Below are 21,763 nucleotides of genomic sequence, written 5' to 3' on the forward strand. Positions count from 1 at the left end.
CTGACTAACTAATCCCCCAGGCCAAAATATATATTATTAGGGAAGCTCCCCTGAAACCAGGTTCAGAGCTCCCCTTTCTTGCCTGGAGTCAGAACAGTGTTGCATGTGTTGGTTACCTGATAAAGGGATTCTTCCTCGCTTCCAAGCATGACATCACTCTCTCTTTGAGGAAAGCAATGCCACTGTGACAACCGGTTGCCTGGGGTGTTACACTTCACCCCCACGGTAAATCCAGTATTCCCGGACTGGGAAAACAAAAACAACAATAAAAGGTTAAAGATATTGCAAAACATTTTTGAAGTGCACTTGAACAGCTTAAACAGGTATAAAACTTGTGCTTCCCTTTATGGGAGGTTATTACCTTTGAACGTTGCATAACTATATATATAAATTGCAAAACATTAGCTTTACTTAGAAATAAAAAACTCTCGGTAGTACCAAATATTAACTATGCATATTTTAACTATCTGCCATATTAAATACAATTCAATCCCCTTTACGGGTTAACTTCTCTATCAATATTAAAGACTAACACTTTCTTAAACCAAGTCAACATTTTTATATTCTGAGGTACTGCAATTAAAGGTGCAAACATTCAAGCATCAATAACAGTTTCATTTTGCGAACTGTGAGATCTCTCTCACCAACAAGAGTAGTGATGCGGGGGACCCGTTCTATACCCCAACGTAGGATTTGGACGGGCTGCAAGGCGTAAGTGGTCTCCTCTTTGGACCACTTTTTCGGCCACGCCTAACGGGTTTTTCTTCTCGGTCACTTGAAGACAAATGAACTTTAGTGCAAAGAGCAATAAGCAGTATCTTCTTTAGTTATTTGTAAAACCAATGGAAAGCACCATAAGAAGTGCCAACTATTTGCAAGAAAAGTTTGTGGACCATTCACTGTCCATGGCCTCAGTGTCTTTTCAAACGAATTAACTTTTAAACTTTAACAGTCATTTTGAACTTTCAGTAACAATGGGTTATTCCTCAACTTCCTCTTCTAGGGTAGCTCCTGCTGGCTGCTACTCTCTGACCGGGAAAAACTTTCTGCAAATGTCACAAGGTGACTTAAATGGTTTTAGTCCTGGGGTCTGGGCTTTGGCCTGCATATTCCTTTCTTCATATGCTGCCTGCCGGGCTAAGGATTGCTGTCTTTCCTGCTCCTTCCGCCGTCTACAATGCTCCCGCCATGTTATAGTGGGGAATTCCCGTTGGAGCGCTATCATGTCTTCCTCCACGGGTCTCTCTTCAAACACCACGGGTTCGGTATACTTAACCCAGGGTCCACTGGTTGGAACTAGTGGGGCTGTCATCTGACCCAAGCTGTCGTCCCTGTCCCAGCAGTTGACGATCTGCCCTCTGGGCCTTTGCATCTACCGGGTCGGTAGGGGTCCCACCAGGGTGTCATCTGACGCAGGGGTTGCAGTGGGACTTGAGGCTGGGGTACCCTCAGCATACAGTGACATTTCACTGAGGGACCCAAAACCCTGGTCGGGTGTGTACAGCGGTGGGGGGACTGGGGCCTAGCCATTGGACTTTACGCCACTGGGGTCAGGGTCACACCCCTTACCTTTTGTTCCACAGCGCCGGATCTTCTTTCTTGCTCTGGGCTGGAAAATGTTGCTGGCGGTCGCCCGGTAAGGTTTCCAAGGAAGGCCTCTTTCCACCCGGCCACAGCCTCCAGCTGCTTCTTCCCAAGCTGCCGGATAAACTCCTCCACTTCTGTACACAGGAGGTCCCTATCAAACGTCAGTGGCTGGTACAGTTCTTGCTTGTCCCGGCTGGGGGAGTCCTCCTGCTCCACCCGAGGCTCTGGTGCTTGCTCACCTCCCTCCGCCATGCTTCTTTCCGGCACTTCCTCTTCGGTCTGGTTTCCCCTGATTTCACTCCACCACGCCTGTCTTTGTGGGCGGTTCCCTTTTCTTCTTCCCGCCATCCCAGACCAGGAGGCGGACTTCTCTCTTTGATGGGCATGCTTCTCTCACATAGTAATATTGGTGAGGGGCGGCCATGGCTCTCATGCCGTATCTCCAGGCTCCACCAATGACAACATGCCCTTCTCCTCCTGCATGCCACATGGTGCTATAATGGCGGCAGTTTTGGCGGCAATTACAGTTCAACAGTCTCTCAATAAAGCACAGTCTCTTAGGCACACAAGACCCAGTTTGTTGAGTCGATCCATCCTGTTCGTGATGCCAAGTTGGAGCGCCCGCCAGGGCCTAGGGGATACTCGATACCGTGTCCGGTCATAATTAAAGGGGTGGTCATGGTGGCAGCTACCCGGTCTGTGGCCCTGGGCATCCAAGTAAAAGGGGATTATTGAATAAAGAATAAAGTTTGTTCATGACCTGTGGTATTCAGTCAGGGATGACCAACGCTGCTTAAAGGGGTCCACTGGGGTGATGTTATGGCAGCAGACTGCTCTGTTCTCATTCCTTCCAGGAGCTGCAGCACCTCACGTGGTTGCACGGTCCCTGCTTTCCTCTCTCAGACTATCCACTACTCTCTCTCTGTCTCTCCCTCCGACAGACTGACTAACTCCTCCCCCAGACCAGAATATATATTATCTAGGGAAGTTCCCCTGAAACCGGGTTCAAAGCTCCCCTTTCTTGCCTGGAGCCAGAACAGTGTTGCATGTGGTGGTTACCTGATAAAGGGATCCTTCCTCACTTCCAAGCATGACATCACTCTTCCCGTGAGGAAAGCAATGCCACTGTAACAACCGGTAACCTGGGGTGTTACACTACCACTGTATCCTAAAGTCAGAGGAACAAGGAAGGAGCCTGCAAAGCCAACTGAGACCTTCTGCAGTGAGATAATAGTAATCTTTTATATATATATAGCGCCAACATATTCCACAGCGCTTTACAATTCGCACACATTATCATCGCTGTCCCCAATTTGGCTCACAATCTAAATTCCCTATCAGTATGTCTTTGGAATGTGGGAAGAAACCAGAGTACCTGGATGAAACGCATGCAAACACGGGAGGAACATTCAAACTCCTTTCAGATGTTGTCCTTGGTGGGGTTTGAATCCAGGACCTGTGACTGTTTGCAGTCTCTGACACACGTGTGACAGGCATCTCCAGAGAGGGGACATATCACCCTAATAACTGGGGAAGTGAAAAAGAGCTGACAATTCAATCTTTGTTGAAGTAGAACCTCCTGCCATGAACAGGTAATTACAATAGGGATCTTCTGAGCTCCAGCCACCAACTCTAGGATTCGTATACTCAGAGGTGGAGAAGTGTAATTCCTGAAGCTAGAGCTTCCTCTGTACAAAGGAATTATTTTAGATACTCTGGAGCCAGTGATCAGTGATGAATATTGGTGTTTGCATTGAGCCGATATTTATGGAAGATGTATTTTCGTCATCATGGCGAAGTGATGAACATAGCGCATTCACTTAGGCCAGTTTCTCACTAGCCTACATACAGTGCACAATTTTAAAACTGTTTCAGTGCACATAACAGTCTAATATTTGTCCAGGAACTATCTTGATTTTCTGCAACTTGCTTGTGGAGATACGAGTCAGTGGGTGCCCTGATCTGCTGGCCTGGCTCTCTTTAGAAAGATCGCATGGGCCAGAGTTCATCCCACTGAATGCTTGTAGTCCTTCCCCATGGGCACAATACTGCTCAGACAAAACAGGGTGAGGGTAAAACAGTAGGGTAATACTTTATTGAACCACTAACATACAATAACACATAGTACAGTCCCAAGAAGTACACAAAATGCTGCAAATTACAGAATCTGACCACTCTACTGGCTCACCGGGATTAGAACAGCTGTGACTTCGGACTTCAGGGCCAACTACCCCAGCAATGGCAACCCACTTTTGGCATGTACCCACAGAGAGGAGGTAGCAGCAAGCTACCTGTTAGTAATCTGGCAGTCCATTAATGTATGTGGCACCGGCCAGGTGACCTGTTTGCCCCAACCTGGCTTCTCCAAACATCTACATGTAGCCCGGAGACCTGATTGTCACAACCTGGCTTTTCCAAATGTCTCAATGGGTTCAGTGATGGTCAATGGAGCAGATCTGTATTCCTCCAGCTGGGGCTGTAGTCCTTTAAGATGGCATCCTGTAGAGTATCTCAAATCTGTATTCCTCTGGTTGTAGTTATGTTGCCTTCACTACTGTCATGTAAAGTCTCAAATCTGTATTCCTCTGGTTCAGGCCATGGTTCTCTTGCTGCTGTTCTGTAAAAGTCTTCCTGCAGAAGGATAGAGCTCCTTTTTATACCCACAGCTGTCATCCAAGCCATCAATCGCAAGTCAGGAGGAAGTTGGGATGAGATCAACTTTCACTGTACGAGTATTCAATCTGCAAAGTTTGTTCTTCACTGTTTACAGGTCAACATGGACTAATACAATAGATAATCAACATATTTGCAAACATCGATTGTTCAATTACCCTGAATCTCTGATCAGCTGACACGATGGGGCAGGACTTCCGAGTTCATACTGACTGACAGCCGGATAACCCAGCTAGGCGGCTGGGATCTGGCTGTCAATCAGAATGACCTCAGAAGTCCCGCACCATCGACAGAGTGGACCAGAAAAGAAGCCTCCGCTCTGTAGATGTAACGTCAGTAGAGGCTTCTGAATTCCCGGCAGGAGAGTCCCGAATATCCCCCTTAAATAAAGTGATTTCCAGATTGTCACAATATACTGTAAATCTGATGAAACTGTGTCTATTTAAAATTTTGTGGCAAGTTGGAAGGGTGCTCTAAATTCAAACCAACCAAAATGTGAATGTTGGCCTTTGATCTCCATCATTTTTAGGCCCAAAATTCTGTGCTAATTTGTATTTTACTTTATATTAATTCCCCAGATACGCACATTCAAATTCCCAAAATAGATGTAGAAGTAAATGATAGTTTTGCCTTTACAATGCATTTATTGTATTAGTGAGTTGAATGTAGAAACAGTATCTAGAAAGCTTGGAAGCTCCCTCTAGTGATTGCCTCTGACAGACAGAATTTAATCATTTCATACTCCGTGTATGCTTGGCTATTTGGAGCTCTATTTAGACAAAAACTGGTCATCAATGGAGGACTTTTACTATATAATTTTTTTTAGACCAAATTCAGCTGATGGACAATGATGGCGCTGTTTGCAATTAAAAGAAAAAAGTTCCTTTTTATAATCATACACCAACTCCTTAATGTTTGCAGTGCTAAAGTCTTCATTCTTTGAAGTTTTATATGTATTAAGGATAGGACTGGGCTGTGATAATTTGCAAGGTAAGTGTATAGGAATACTTTATAGTTAGCCATAAGCAATAGCAGTTATTACAATGTATTTTTCCAAATTCTTTAGCAATTTTATTACAGATATTTTTCTCAACAATTTTTCCTGGATGTTCGGATATTAGGAGCTAATTCAGAGCAGTTCCATTCTGACAGTACTGTTATGCCAAGGATAAATGACTATTATTATCTGTATTCAGTTAAAGGTAAACATCTTCCAAAACTAAATAAGCAAAGAAAACAAGACCTCAGAAAGTTGTTTTCCAACTACACCAAGAAATGTAGCATAAAATGTTGGTCCTTAAAAGGGAACTCTCAGGCCATGTGCACATGTTCAGGATTTTTCGCATTTTTTTCGTGTTTTTTCGCTATAAAAACGTGATAAAAATGCGAAAAAAACGCTAACATATCCCTCCTATTATTTACAGGGTATTCCGCATTTTTTGTGCAAATGTTGCGTTTTTTTCCGCGAAAAAATCGCATCGCGGAAAAAAAAGCAACATGTTCATTAAAAATGCGGATTGCGGGGATTCCGCACACCTAGGAATGCATTGATCTGCTTACTTCCCGCACGGGGCTGTGCACACCATGCGGGAAGTAAGCAGATTATGTGCGGTTGGTACCCAGGGTGGAGGAGAGGAGACTCTCCTCCACGGACTGGGCACCATATAATTGGTAAAAAAAACAAGAATTAAAATAAAAAATAGTCCTATACTCACCCTCTGATGGCCCCCGAAGTGTTCCCACCTCCCCGGTGCATGCTTTCTCTTCGGTTCTTATAGATGGTGTGGTTCAGGACCTGTGATGACGTCACTGTCTTGTGATTGGTCGCGTGACCGCTCATGTGACTCACGCGACCAATCACAAGCCGCGACGTCATCACAGGTCCTGAACCGCACCGGCATCTATAGGAACAGACGCCGCTGAGGAGATCGTCTGGGTGAGTATAACCATTTTTTAATTTTTTTAATTATTTTTAAACATTCTATCTTTTACTATAGATGCTGCATAAGCTGCATCTATAGTAACAAGTTGGTCACACTTGTCAAACAGTATGTTTGACAAGTGTGACCAACTTGTCAGTCAGTTTTCCAAGCGATGCTACAGATCGCTTGGAAAACTTTAGCATTCTGCAAGCTAATTACGCTTGCAGAATGCTAAAAAAACCGCGAAAAAAACGGAAAAAAAATGAAAAAAAAAAAAAATGCGGATTTCTTGCAGAAAATTTCCGGTTTTCTTCAGGAAATTTCTGCAAGAATTCCGGACGTGTGCACATACCCTCAAGTTTGGAAGTTATCCCTTATCAACTAGATAAGGAATACCAGTGAAACTTCTCCCAGTGAACTGTGGTGAACTCACCTCTGCACTGTGAGACTTTTTCCCACTGTGCTAGTGGTGATCTCACTGGAGGTCACAGCAGTTCAGGGGCCCAGCTGGGAACGCAGCCTCAGTGACCGATGGTAACTTCAATGATGTCACTGCGGGCCACTGATCCTGCTCTCGCAGCAGCTCATTCTTCAGTGGTTCTTAGCCTGGACTGTTGCATCTTGGCACTGCCCAGGTTGAAAAGTATTTATACCCAGACTTGGGACAGAATGTCAGACAGGTGAGGGATATGGTTGTCTTTTATTTTTGCTTTATTACAGGAGACAAGAGCTTCAATGGAATGGGCATTAGTTGAGTATAGCTTTGCTTGCTATTTTAAATAAAAAAGGAAAAGTGTGTTTTGTTTTTTTTTCAAACAAAAGACTGTATACTTGCTGTGTGTTTATTTACCATATAACTGTAGGATTAGTCATGGATAGGTGTCTTATAGACACCTCTCCATTAATGTCACCGTCCAATACAAAGGTGACATCAACCCCACAAATATGAACCTCACTTACCACCACCACATGGCAAGTCGCAAGAGCCGGGCAAAGTGTCATAATTGGTGTATCTAATAGATGTGCATTTTTTGGTCTGCTGCAGGCTGCTATTTTTAGGCTAAGGGGGGCAATATCTATGGCCGCTTACCAGCCTGAGAATACCAGCCCCCATCTGTCTGCTTTAGCTTGTCAAAAATAGGGGGGGGGACCCCACACCGTTTTTTTAAATTATTAATTTAAATAATTTAAAAAAAAGGCCTAGGGGCCCCTCTATTCTAGATAACCTTGCTAAAGCTGATAGCTGAGGGTTGCAGCCCACAGGCATCAGTTTTGCCTGCCTGGTAATCAAAAATACAAAAGAACCCATTCCATTTTTTTTTCAAATTATTTATTTAGTATGCAGGTGCCGGCTGATGAATACTACCATCAGCTGCTGCCTGCTCTCGCTGTTATTAGTGGCAGCAGGCATAGGCTGATGGAAGCAGTAGTTCCATCAGCTGACACTAGTGACCAGAAGTACATTTTTTACCTCCAATCACAGCTGCAGGCTCACGCTGTAATTTGACAGCGTGGGAACCGTGGCTGCCTGACTGGCTGTGATGATTTTGCCACCGATCAGAAGCAGTGTGTGCCACGCTGTTATGCATATGAAAGCGTGGTTTTAATTGTTCGGCTGAACCCGCTGAAAGCGAACATCCAGGGGTCCGCCCATTTCTACTCATTTTTTAAGAAAAACATGGATTTCTTTGGAATAAGGCATCTGATCGCAGATATCAAGGTATCATTTTATTCAGCTTCCTATGACCTACATGGCAATATAGATGGCTTTGGAGGGTTGATTCTACTGACAGTTTTCTTTTAAACTTAGTGCAGCTATGCTGCAAGTTCACACAAGCCTGAAGACAGATGTGGTTCATTTCTTTAAAGAAATTAACTAGCCAAATTATTTAACCTTAAACTGTCAAACTTTTTGCAATCCAAAGGCTCTAATGGTAAGAAATGGATTTAAAAATACAATGAATGGCTCTAATGAAATAAGTAGAAGAATTGTTTTGATTTTTTGGGGGGATAGAAATTTAACCCAGGACAGAATGAAAGAAGAGAACAATGGTATAATGGCTACCAACACGAGAAGAAGGAGCAGAGAGCTTAGTGATTTTGTAAATGCTTGATAAGCATAGTGTTTGAGTGACTGGGTAACCAGATAATGCCTTCATAACCCCTATAATGGAGATCTATTACAGATTTTAGCTACCAGCAACACTTGGTTACAACAGAAATAAGATCTTAGAATCAGAAGTTTCAACACACACATGTAAAATGGAGACTACAGTAATAGGAGAATACTTGGGAATGCAGACTAAGATAGATACCCCATTAACCAGAGGATCACTGCAGGTCAGGCAACTAAAATGACCCAGGCATCAAATGGTATTTCCTTGGGAAGAATTTGTCCTGCATGAAAAATGTACTATTACATGCAAACAGTACAATATGTAGACCACCAAACTCTCTTTGACTGCTAGAGGTGGTTCACGAGCTTAATGATTTATTGAAAAAATCTGCCTCTATAAAGGTACCTTCACACGAAGCGACGCTGCAGCGATAGCGACAACGATGCCGATCGCTGCAGCGTCGCTGTTTGATCGCTGGGGAGCTGTCACACAGACCGCTCTCCAGCGACCAACGATGCTGAGGCCCCTGGGTAACCAGGGTAAACATCGGGTTGCTAAGCGCAGGGCCGCGCTTAGTAACCCGATGTTTACCCTGGTTACCAGCGTAAAAGTAAAAAAAACAAACAGTACATGCTCACCTGCGCGTCCCCCAGCGTCCGCTTCCTGACACTGACTGAGCTCCGGCCCTAACAGCACAGCGGTGACGTCACCGCTGTGCTTTCACTTTCACTTTAGAGCCGGCGCTCAGTAAGTGTCAGGAAGCAGACGCTGGGGGACGCGCAGGTGAGTATGTACTGTTTGTTTTTTTTACTTTTACGCTGGTAACCAGGGTAAACATCGGGTTACTAAGTGCGGCCCTGCGCTTGGTAACCCGATGTTTACCCTGGTTACCAGTGTAAAACATCGCTGGTATCGTTGCTTTTGCTTTCAAACACAACGATACACGGCGATCGGACGACCAAATAAAGTTCTGGACTTTATTCAGCGACCAGCGACATCACAGCAGGATCCTGATCGCTGCTGCGTGTCAAACTAAACGATATCGCTAGCGAGGACGCTGCAACATCACGGATCGCTAGCGATATCGTTACAAAGTCGTTTCGTGTGAAGGTACCTTTAGACAATCATGGTTCGGTTTGGGCTCCTTTGTTACAGCAAAGATGATAATTTTGCTTGTCCAACCTACAAATTGGATGTGTCTCCTGATTGACTTTTGGGGCCGATATTTGTGTCTATTTTTTAGCTAATCAAGGTTCCTTTGATAGACCAATCCAACCAAGGAAAACTCTTTTACTTACATAATTTAATATTTATAAGATTGGAGGCTCTTTAAGGGTCTCTACAAGAAGACAAATGTACAATTATCTATGTTGGAGACACAGTAAATATTTTGCCATTTCCAGACTGCCCATAGACCTTAAATGTCCTGGTGGTCCATGTTCTACGCTGCACTGATGTTCCTAAATGTCATTGCATTGTAGAGGAGCTACATATGATTGTGTAGAAGTGGGAGTGCCAAGCTTCTGAGAAGGCATAGATGCTTTATTACTGTCTCAGCTTCTTTTATTGCTGTATATAGAGTGCTAAATAAGCACATAGTGTAAGCAGTAATAGGAAGTGTTAATGGTGCTTCATCTTCCAGACCCTGTGGTCATGTAATAACTGGGTATAAGGAGGGAGATTTTGGTCAGCTCTGCTATGCAGCCAAGGGGCTGCATTAAGCCAAGGGGCTGCATTTCCACTGTAACTGGGACTACATACCAGCCCCAGTTACAGGGGAAATCAGATATAAAAAAAGCATTTAAACGTGACCCTCAGAGATATATTAAGATCTTATGTGAGGGAAGAGGGTGCAATATGTGAAATAAATGATAAATAAATAAATAGCAGCTGTCAATCCAAATCATTGTTATAAAAAAAATGTCAGATATCTAAAAATAAGTGTTATAAATTTGAAAATGTGTTTTAGTGGTGATTTGGATTTATGAAAAAAAATGTGAAAATCAGACATATATTTCCTTTATTTTTCCACAGATATCACTTGATATTGGCAAAAAAATTGAAAAAAGAGAGTAAGAAAATAACATAAAAAATAATCCCTACGTATCACAAAAGAGATGCAAAAATGGTTTAAATATCCAAATGAGAAATAATTATACTGCTATGTAAACTACAAGTATGAAAAAAATGAAAATGTCTGTAGTCAAAAATGGAGGTGTAAATGGTCTGGTCCTAAACTGGCTAACCCACTGTCGCAAACTCTGGAGGGTCAATTGATTTGTCTTAGTGATGTCCAAATTTTTGGTTCCTTGTCTGCTTGACAGAGAGTTGCCAAGATCTTTTTGTAAGAAAATAACCATTACAAGGCCGGTGCCAATACAAAAACAAAGTGATTGAGAAGTGTTCAAAGTGGCCACAAAGTGGCCATAGAGCAAGCATTATTTGTGAGGCAACTGATTGATGACACATCTGAAATGGAAGCAGAAGAAGTAGCAGGATCTAATAACTTAAATTGAATATGTTCAATCAGTCCTGAGGGTCAGTGGGTGTATCACAAATAGTCCGTACCATACCTAGAGAGAGCTCTTCTGTATGGCAGATAGAACATATTTAAAGGGATTGACTACTTTCTTGATGCATTTATTTTTTATAGAACAGATATCAGTAAACAGAGGTAGATCACTGAGTGACCTACTCTAGGATCTGTAATTTGTTTTATTTTATTTATTTATTTATTTATTTAATTTATTTTATTTTTTTATATATTTTTATTACATTTTTAATATATTAATTGTGAGGGGAGGAAAGGAGAGAAAATCAGGTAAAGGAACATGGGGAAGATAAAGGGGAATTACATATTACAGAACTCAAAATACAGATACATACAGTGGGTACAGATAGTATTCAGACCCCTTTACATTTTTCACTCTTTGCTTCATTGCAGACATTTGGTGAATTCAAAAAAGTTCATTTTTTCTCATTATTGTACACTCTGTACCTCATCTTGACTGAAAGAAACAGAAATGTAGTAATTTTAGCAAATTTATTAAAAAAGAAAAACTGAAATATCACATGGTCATAAGTATTCAGACCCTTTGCTCAGTATTGAGTAGAAGCACCTTTTGAGCTAGTACAGCCATAAGTCTTCCTGGGAATGATGCAACAAGTTTTTCACACCTGGATTTGGGGATCCTCTGCCATTCTTCCTTGCAGATCCTCTCCAGTTCCATCAGGTTGGATGGTGAACGCTGGTGGACAGCCATTTTCAGGTCTCTCCAGAGATGCTCAATTGGGTTTAGGTCAGGGCTCTGGCTGGGCCAGTCAAGAATGGTCACATAGTTGTTCTGAAGCCACCCCTTTGTTATTTTAGCTGCATGCTTGTGACTTAAATATGAGTGTCTGTGCGAAGGGTTTGAATACTTATGACTATGTGATATTTCAGTTTTTCTTTTTTATTACATTTGTGAAAATTTCTACATTTCTGTTTTTTTTCAGTCAAGATGGGGTGCAGAGTGTACATTAATGAGGAAAAAATGAACTGTTTTGAACTTACCAAATGGCTGCAATGAAACAAAGAGTGAAAAATTTAAAGGAGTCTGAATATTTTCCATAACAAGTAGCATGGTTAATAATATAAGGCTTAATATGTATCTAATAAATATTGTAATAAACATAATAATATTTTAACATTAAGTATTACTAAAAGAAAAAGGTTAGGATCTGTAATTAGTAAAGAATCCAGTATATATCAAAGCCCACGTAGTATATAACACAGCCCACGTAGTATATAACACAGCCCATGTAGTATATAGCACAGTCACATAGTATATATCACAGCCCATGTAGTATATAACACATCCATGTAGTATATAGCACAGCAACGTAGTATATAACACAGCCACATAGTATATAACACAGCCTACGTAGTACATAGCACAGCCACGTAGTATATAACACAGCACATGTAGTATATAGCACAGAGAAATGTAGTATATAACACAGCCCACGTAGTATATAATGCAGCCCACGCAGTATATAGCACAGCCACGTAGTATATAGCACAGCCACATAGTATACAGCACAGCCCACATAGTATTTAACACAGCCCATGTAGTATATAACACAGCCATGTAGTATATAGCACAGCCAAGTAGTATATAACACAGCCACATAGTATATAACACAGCCCATGTAGTATATAGCACAGCCACGTAGTATATAACACAGCACACATAGTATATAGCACAGAAACGTAGTATATAACACAGCCCACGTAGTATATAATACAGCCCATGCAGTATATAGCACAGCCACATAGTATATAGCACAGCCATGTAGTATAAAGCACAGCCATGTGGTATATAATACAGCCCACATAGTATATAGCACAGCCACGTAGTATATAGCACAGCCACATAGTATATAACACAGCCCACATAGTATATAGCACAGCCATGTAGCATATAACACAGCCCACGTAGTATATAACAGAGCCCACATAGTATATAACACAGCCCACGTAGCATATAGCACAGCCATGTAGTATATAGCACAGCCCGCATCTCCCCCCACCGAGAATGGCCCCACAGTCCAGTACTCACTGTTATAGTAAAAAAACCACACTCCTCACCTCTCCTCGTTCCCGCACTGCTCCCTGCTCCCGTCTCAGCGGCTGCACTGCCTGCCACATAGTGAGTGCGTGATGATATCATCATGCACCCACTGTGTCAGAGGCAGAGAGGGGAATGATGGTAGAAGGAGCATCAGCTGATGTTCTCTCCTCCATCATTGCTTTGAACTGTACCCGCAGACGCCGGTATAGTTCAATGCGGTGGCGGCGGGGGGAGTCAGTGCTGGTGGCAGGTGGGCACCCCTGCCTCACAGGAGCCCCATACTGACTGTGTGATGTGCCGCTAGCTGAGGGCCCATGGGGGAGTGGGGGCCCTAGGCAGCTACCTTCCCCTAACACCGGCCCTGCCTCCGGTGCCCCCCCAGAGCCTCAGTGTACCGTAACATGAATGGGCCCCCCATCTCGCCAGTGCCCTGCCACTTGTCCGGGTGCGCCCGGTGCTGGTGCCGGCCCTTGTGTAGGCTGTATATGTGTATGGTGTAGGTTGTGTATGTGTGTGCTGTATGCTGTATATGTGTGTGGTGTAGGCCACAGACCAAAAGTTTGGACACACCTTCTTATTTAAAGATTTTTCTGTATTTTCATGACTATGAAAATTGTACATTCACACTGAAGGCATCAAAACTATGAATTAACACATATGGAATTGTATACTTAACAAAAAAGTGTGAAACAACTGACATTATGTCTTATATTCTAGGTTCTTTGGAAGAGCATTTCCGGTGACTACCTCTTGAAGCTCATCAGGAGAATGCCATGAGTGTGCAAAGCAGTCATCAAAGCAAAAGGTGGCTACTTTGAAGAACCTAGAATATAAGACATAATTTCAGATGTTTCACACGTTTTTGTTAAGCATATAATTCCTCATGTGTTAATTCATAGTTTTGATGCCTTCAGTGTGAATGTACAATTTTCATAGTCATGAAAATGCAGAAAATTCTTTAAATGAGAAGGTGTGTCCAAACTTTTGGTCTGTACTGTATATGTGTGTGGTGTAGGCTGTACATGTGTGTGGTGTAGGCTGTATATGTGTGTTGTGTAGGCTGTGTATGTGTGTTCTGAGGCTGTTTATGTGTGGTGTAGGTTGTATATGTGTGTGGTGTAGGCTGTGTATGTGTGTGCTGCAGGCTGTTTGTGTGTGGTGTAGGTTGTATATGTGTGTGGTGTAGGCTGTATATGTGTGTGGTGTAAGCTGTGTACGTGTGTGGTGTAGGCTGTGTGTTGTGTTGTGTTATCTCTGTGTGTGTGGTGTAGGCTGTGTATGTGTGTGCTGCAGGCTGTTTGTGTATGATGTAGGCTGTGTATGTGTGTGGTTTAGGCTGTGTATGTGTGTGCTGCAGGCTGTGTGTGGTGTAGGTTGTGTATGTGTGTGGTGTAGGCTGTATATGTGTGTGGTGTAGGCTGTGTATGTGTGTTCTGCAGGCTGTTTGTGTATGGTGTAGGTTGTATATGTATGTGTGTGGTGCTGGCTGTGTATGTGTGTGGTGCAACGTGTGTGTTGTGGGCAGCACATTACTTTGCATGTCATGTGTCCCCCATTTAGAGGACGGGCTTTGGTCGCTGTCTGTGGTGCTGAAACTGTTCTCAGTCACTATAGACCGGGAGCAGCATCTGGAGACAACGTACACTGAGCATCACTTCCAGCCTCCTCTCACCTCCGGAGCTCAACTCTCTGCAAGCAAAAAGGACAGAAGCCAAATGGAGATGGTAAAGACCTCTTATTTTCATCAAAGTAACAATTCATGGATGTAGCAGTGTTGAATTTGTCAGGTCATTGTTCTTATTGGTGCTGCTTTCCAGAGCTATGGAAAGGTAATTTAAAATTATCACCAGAAGTAATGGCAAATAACCGTAGCTTTGCCAAAATCAGCTTTGCTATGTATCTGTAATATTACTTTAGCAGTTACTAACACACAAGCAGACACTGTTTGCTTTTTTTTTTACTAATAAATTAGTCTGACAGTGTGATGAATTTATTATGGAGACTGAACTGTTATCTAATGAGTATAGACAATAATTTCCAACAGAAGGTAGATGGAGGTTAGATAGCTATAGATAGACAGATGGGCAGATATTAGATAGATGTAGATAGATAGATGATAGAAGTTACACAAACTTTTTCCGATCTTTGCATTGAATATTTAAAAGTTTGTCTAGTAGATCATATAGTACAACACTCATCCGATGTTCCTAAAGTAGACAAACCTTTTAATCAGGTTATATAATGACCTGCTAAACAATTTTCATACTTTTTGAGATTCATGGAGACAAAGAATTGATCCGGGGGTGGGCTATCGTATCCTATCGCAGAGCATGCTACAAGAAATGACTGATAACAGGGAACAATCGACTCCATTAATGTATTAATAGTAGTAGACCTGTTGGAGCTCAGCCATGTGTGTAATATAGTGATTTTGTTTTTGCATAGGGAATGTAGATGTGATTGAGGTTTCTTGCTCTTGCCTAACACGATTCTTAACCTCAAACCAATCTGTGAGAAGGAATTTGGCATCCGGAACCATGGATAATTACACACTATCCCTAGATGGGATGAATGACACCGAGATTAACCAGACCCTTAGCAATATGCCCCAGAACGACCTAGAAGTTCAGGTGGTCACCATCTTCCTTGTTCTTCTGATCTGTGGAATTGGCATAGCTGGAAATATCATGGTAGTTTTGGTGGTCCTAAGAACTAAACACATGATGACCCCAACGAACTGTTACCTGGTCAGCTTGGCTATCGCTGACCTAATAGTTCTACTTGCTGCGGGACTGCCTAATATTTCAGAAGTGGTTGCCTCTTGGGTTTATGGCTACGTTGGCTGTCTCGTCATTACATACCTACAGTATCTTGGCATCAATATCTCAGCTTGCTCCATCACAGCATTCACAGTGGAGAGATACATAGCTATATGCCATTCTATAAAAGCTCAGTTTATCTGTACTGTATCCAGAGCCAAGAAGATCATTGCCTTCGTGTGGCTCTTCACTTCCATGTACTGCGTCATGTGGTTCTTTCTTGTGGACATTACAGAGGTCAAGTTCGCAGATGGAGTTCAAGTCAACTGTGGCTACCGAGTGTCCAGAAACTTATATACTCCAATTTACTTTTTGGACTTTACTATTTTCTATGTGATACCGCTAGTCCTGGCTACAGTTCTTTATGGCTTAATAGCACGGATCTTGTTTATGAACCCATTGCCTTCTAACCCTCAGGACCTGAGCAGAATGAGCTCTAAACACCAAGGGAAACCCTACAATTCCATTAAGCTCTCATGCAAAGGAAACAAAAATACAGTCAGTTCCCGAAAGCAAGTGAGTAATATTATATTTATTATGTGCACATTTCACAGTCCAGTTTTTGCATGCTTCCTAAAATTAGTAGCAGAATCTACACTGAAGGAGAAATGTATTGTCCAGTTTAGAAAAAACATCCAAATAAACATCCAAATAGGCATTTTGTGTCAATGAATGGGGTCCATCACTTATTATCCAGAGAGGCGAGTGTCTAAAAACAGAGTTCCTCACTCTGGAGGACCTGATATCTGTCTGTATACATAGATAGCCCATTGATATAAGTGGGAACAGTATAATACTTCTTTTCTCCTGTGGTGGCACGGCAGTGAAATTGCTGTTGTGATTACAGCTGATCACTGGCGTTCTAAGCTTATCGTTTTGGACTCGTAAAAGAAAATTGACTGTTCTCAGATGACAAACCCTGTAAACTATACCACTGCTTAAAGGAAGATGTAGTCTCATGTTCTGAAATGTGAAAAGGGGATGAAGATGACCTGAAGAGTGAGGATGACTTCCGCTCTATTGATTAAAAGTCAACGGAAGGAAATAATAGAAGACATTCGGGCTACAGAAGGTGCAGATGAGGCAGGAGAGGTATCCACCCTTTGTCCTGGTAGAAATTCTGGAGGTCTTCAGGTTACCAGCCCACCTAATAGTATGTTTTAATTTTTACAATATCTGCAATTGATCCAGGTATTTCCTTAAAATATCCATATGTGACGCCCCCATCCAATCATTCACTTTGTCAGAGAGGTATGACCTTATGTGTGTCTCACACAGCAGAACCCATAATGTAGAATAAGCATGTGCTCTACCATAACAATAATAATAAAAACTGTACAGACAAATGTAATCGAATCCAGGTCTGAAAGACTGATTATTACATATTATGCCACGGTCACAACCATCTATATTCAACAGGTGGCAACATCTGCTAGAGAAGATCCAGCACCCAACACAGAATCATATGATAATGACAAAAATAAATTGTTTTTTGCTTTTCAAATGCATCACGATTCTTAAAGGAGTGGAAAAATCCTCTCAAGAGAATTAGGTGATTGGATTATTGTGGGAGATATTTGGATGATCACTAATTTGGCTAACAGCAATTTCATGAAATCACTTATAAAGTTAGAAAACATCCATATTTTATTTCTTCCTTTAAAGTAGTACAAATAATTTAAACCAGTAAATCAAGTGCTCAGAATAAGTTACCAAATATCACCATAATAAATAGAAACCACGAGAGCCGTTATTATTAACATAAGGTTTCAATACACATATCATTACCACAATATCTGTGTAGGAGATTCCCACACATATTCCGGTGTAAACGTCAGTTTAGTTCTCCCCAATTAGTAGCAGTCAGCAATTTCCTGGACCAAACCAAAACCCAGTATATCAGCTACAAATGGATTATACATCCTAATAAGAGTGACCCCAGCATTGGTCATTTGCCCATGAGCCATCTGCCTCAACTTGCTGTGTTGACAGCTATCTTCCCTGACCTCCAATCATTGGGCTGACAGCTATCTCCCCTTACATCCACTCACTTGGCCAACAGCTATTTCTTCAGACCTCCACCTGTTGAGTCAACCTTCACTCATTGAACCAAAAGCAACCTTTTCTAACATCCACTCATTTGGACAATGTCACCACCGACTTCCGCTTGTTGAATTTATAGCTATTTCCCATGTCTTCCACATATTTCTCTCCGATCATTCACTTATCTCTCCAACTTTACTCATGTCTCTCCCAGCATCCACTTATTTGGCCAACATCTGTCTTCCCAGACTTCTACTTGTTGAGTCGACAGCCTATGTTCCTGATCTCCACTGATTAGGTTGAAAACTATCTTTCTGACATCTACTTATTTTTCCAACATCTGTCTCCTTTACTTTCCCCTCAATTGTGGAAGATATATTCTCTCTGACCTCCAAACAGTCAGTCAACAACTGTATCCTCAAATTTCAATTCCTTCAGCTGGTAGTTCTCCCCCCAAACTTCACTCATTTGACTGACAGCTATATTCCTTAAACATCACTAATGTGGTTGACAGCTGTCTTTCCTGATCTCCACTCCTTTATGCAACAGTTATCTCTCTGACCATCTAGTTGTGATGACTTTGTGGGACAATAGTCTTATCTAGACTTGTTTTTGGTCTTCATGCAAAAATGACAAATTTGGTGTTGAAGAAGAGATTAATTCATCCACACAGCACATCACCTGTGATCAACTAACAACACCCCAACTGATGACATTACAGAGTGCTGGGTTTTATCATTTTTTTTTTAATCTTAGGACTTACAGAGGGAGTCACTTTCCAGGACTATACACAATGGAATAATGGTGACTTTTAGTTTTTGCCACCTGTTCCACTCTTTGGGGTGCCCATTTAGTTTTAACATTTCTTGCATTTGGATTCACCACGGATTATTATAAATCTGGTAGATTACATCGGTAATCACGGTATTAACTACTCATATATAAGTCCCCGTGAGTAATGATATTGTATAATGTGATTACAACTCTATAAAAGTGGAGCATTTCTTTATAAATATAATGCAAAATAGGACGTCTGGTTTGGAAATCTTTTTTGTTAGAAGGGTCTCTAAAAATATGTATATCACCCTCAGGAATTTGTGGTAGAACACACAAAAAAAAGTTCCCACATTTGGGAAAATGAAGCATTATATAGTGTCCTTTGACATCCATCGACTGTCCAGGCAATGCAGGGATGTACTAAGTCTTGGAAAGCAAAATACACTCTTAGTAGCCATTTTCAACTATTCTACCTAGAACTCACCCTGAATAAGTGTCCACTCTAAACAGGACCAGTATTTTTGCCTTGCAAGCCATGCTCATCACCGCTAAAATCATGTAAATAGGGTTCCTACAACCCCTTTATACCCTATAGGTGGTACTGCATACCAGTGAAAAATTATTTTATTCATATCCTGCGCTGCATTAAATTGTATGGTGTGGCTAATGGGCAAATCCAGATTGGGATCAGGGCCACCCGGTCACTTCAAACACTGTCTCAAAGTCTCGTGCTGGCGCAGTGGAATCAGAGACCGGCACTGTGAAGTCAAGTAATGCGCAATCACCAGCTTCACTGGTACTTCATAAGCTCCCTGACATGTATATTGTTGGGTGCGGTCCACCGAGCGAATCCAGATTGAGATTGGGATCAGCGCCATCCCGGTCCCTTCAAACACCTCCTGTTTTATCTGGATGGAAGTGGAAGACCTCTTTGTTATCCACTCAGTGCTCAAATTCTTATTCTGGCGCAGTGGAATCAGAGACCGGCAATGTGAAGTCATGTAATGCACAGTCATCAGCTTCACGTGTACGTCATCAGCTCCCTAACAAGTAATTTGCATGGTTTGGTCCAATTGGCAAATCCAGATTGCACTCAGCACTGCCCCAGTCCCTTCAAATGCTGTATTTTCTGTCTGGATGGAAGTTAATGATGTCTCTACTTCAGCCACACAAAGCGCAAGGCAAGGTTTGGCATCTGCGCAGTGGAATCTAAGACCTGCGCATGCATGCCTCACTCTGCCCTATTATACCACCAGGGAGCTGATGACATAGTGGAGCCACTGACTGCGCATTACATGACTTTGCACTGCCAGTCACTGAATTCACTGCGGCGGCACAAGACTTTGAGCACTGTGGGTATAACAAAGAGACGTCATCCAATTCCATCCAGATAAAAGAGGTGGCGTTTGAAGGGACATGTTGGCGCTGATCCCAATCTGGATTTACCCATCAGCCCAGACCACACAATTTCCATTGCAGGACATGAATAAAACACTTTTTTCAGAGGTATGCAGGGTTACCTATGAGGGAATAAAGGGGTTCTAGGAAACCCATTTACATGATTGGAAAGGTGGTGGGCACGGCTTATAAGCCATAAAACTAGTGAAAGGTTCCCTTAAATGTAGGGGCATATACTTAGGAAATGCCAGGAATAGCAGTCTCCCCATAACTGAGTTTGTCATTTTGTACAAGATGAGAAGCTGAAGAGTTGAAATGCAAAAAAATCACTTATAAATTTATACATTTACTCCACCATACTGTCAGGAAATCAGGTCCTATGTTTGACTGCCATACAACCATCACATCTAACAGAAATGACCATCTGTATCACTATTCTCCAAGACTGCCGTTAAACCAGTGTAATTAGGAGTATAGGTGCAGACATTGATGTGATTGGCGATTTGGATTCTAATCCCATTTATTGTTGACTGCACGGTCTGATGAACGTTTCAGGGGTTAACACTACAATCCTGTTAGCAGCTATAATTAATACAAGTGACTGATCTGACGTTCTAATTGGCCTAAATTAATCAACAGCAACAATCTAATTCCCCAACGTATTAATCTGTGCAAATTATGTGTCAAAACAGAAGTCACATCTTCTCATAGAAACAGTCTTCAAGATAAAGTTAACGATGTGACGCCTGGCAGCGAATCAAAGTGCAGGCATTACCTCTCCAACTTCATGATTCTGATAGATCCAGACCTAGTGAGCGATGGTGGTTCCCATTCGGTATGCCACATGACCCAATCTAGACTTTTTCATTTATAAGTGGAGACTCCTGATAATTGTACGAAATATTTGGAGGTCTTCTTAAAAATACGGTATATATGTTCTCCTCCTATGGACAGTGTTGCAAATAATTATACGGCTGATGGCTTATGCCTGGCTGATTACTTATGTCCCATGGACTTGCCATGTTATCAGGTGGTCATAGATTTATATAACTGCCCATCGCAGCTGTCTATAGGAGCAGTCACTGTAGAAGCCTGGTATGGCATTTCTGTAGCTGCTTTTATTATGGCGGTACTGTGGCTGGCCCATACAAAAGTATTGTGTCTAGCAATGGTGTGAGAGCCCTAGGGCTGGAATCTTTATAGTGGTTAACCTCTTAAGAAACACTCTTGCCACTATTATTTAGGTATGGTAGATGGTGCGATTATGGAGGTAGCGTAGGTGGCACCATTTGGACGGTTCTTTGGGTGATATCAATATGGAGGTATGAGTATGAGAATACTGTGGTTGGCGTTTCCTTATGGGGGACTCTGTGGCTATCTCTTATAGAGATACTGTTGGTGTCACAATAATGAAAGTTGTTATGGTTCTCAATGGCAAGAGAACATAGCCCAGCAAACATAAGAACTAGCTCTTGGAAGGATGGAAACTAAACTGACCATGAACTAAACCTGCTGCACAACTAACAGTAGCCGGGTAGCGTAGCCTGCGTTTTATCCCTAGACGCCCAGCGCCGGCCGGAGGACTAACTAATCCTGGCAGAGGAAAATATAGTCCTGGCTCACCTCTAGAGAAATTTCCCCGAAAGGCAGACAGAGGCCCCCACAAATATTGGCGGTGATTTTAGATGAAATGACAAACGTAGTATGAAAATAGGTTTAGCAAAATTGAGGTCCGCTTACTAGATAGCAGGAAGACAGAAAGGGCACTTTCATGGTCAGCTGAAAACCCTATCAAAACACCATCCTGAAATTAC

At 42.1% G+C, this 21,763-nt stretch overlaps 1 protein-coding gene across 1 annotated transcript in view; it reads left to right on the plus strand.

Annotated features, from left to right (window-relative positions):
* Window positions 1-14,519: 14,519 nt before the first annotated feature.
* Window positions 14,520-21,763, plus strand: part of LOC143765761 (thyrotropin-releasing hormone receptor-like) — a 167,649-nt gene continuing 160,405 nt past the window's right edge. Inside the window, exons 1-2 of the mRNA XM_077252777.1 lie at window positions 14,520-14,636; window positions 15,358-16,247. Of these exons, the coding sequence (XP_077108892.1) occupies window positions 15,450-16,247 (798 nt within the window). The 5' untranslated portion in view covers window positions 14,520-14,636; window positions 15,358-15,449. The remainder of the gene's footprint in view (window positions 14,637-15,357; window positions 16,248-21,763) is intronic.

Source organism: Ranitomeya variabilis, chromosome 4 (assembly GCF_051348905.1).
Source record: "Ranitomeya variabilis isolate aRanVar5 chromosome 4, aRanVar5.hap1, whole genome shotgun sequence".
Classification (NCBI taxonomy): domain Eukaryota; kingdom Metazoa; phylum Chordata; class Amphibia; order Anura; family Dendrobatidae; genus Ranitomeya; species Ranitomeya variabilis.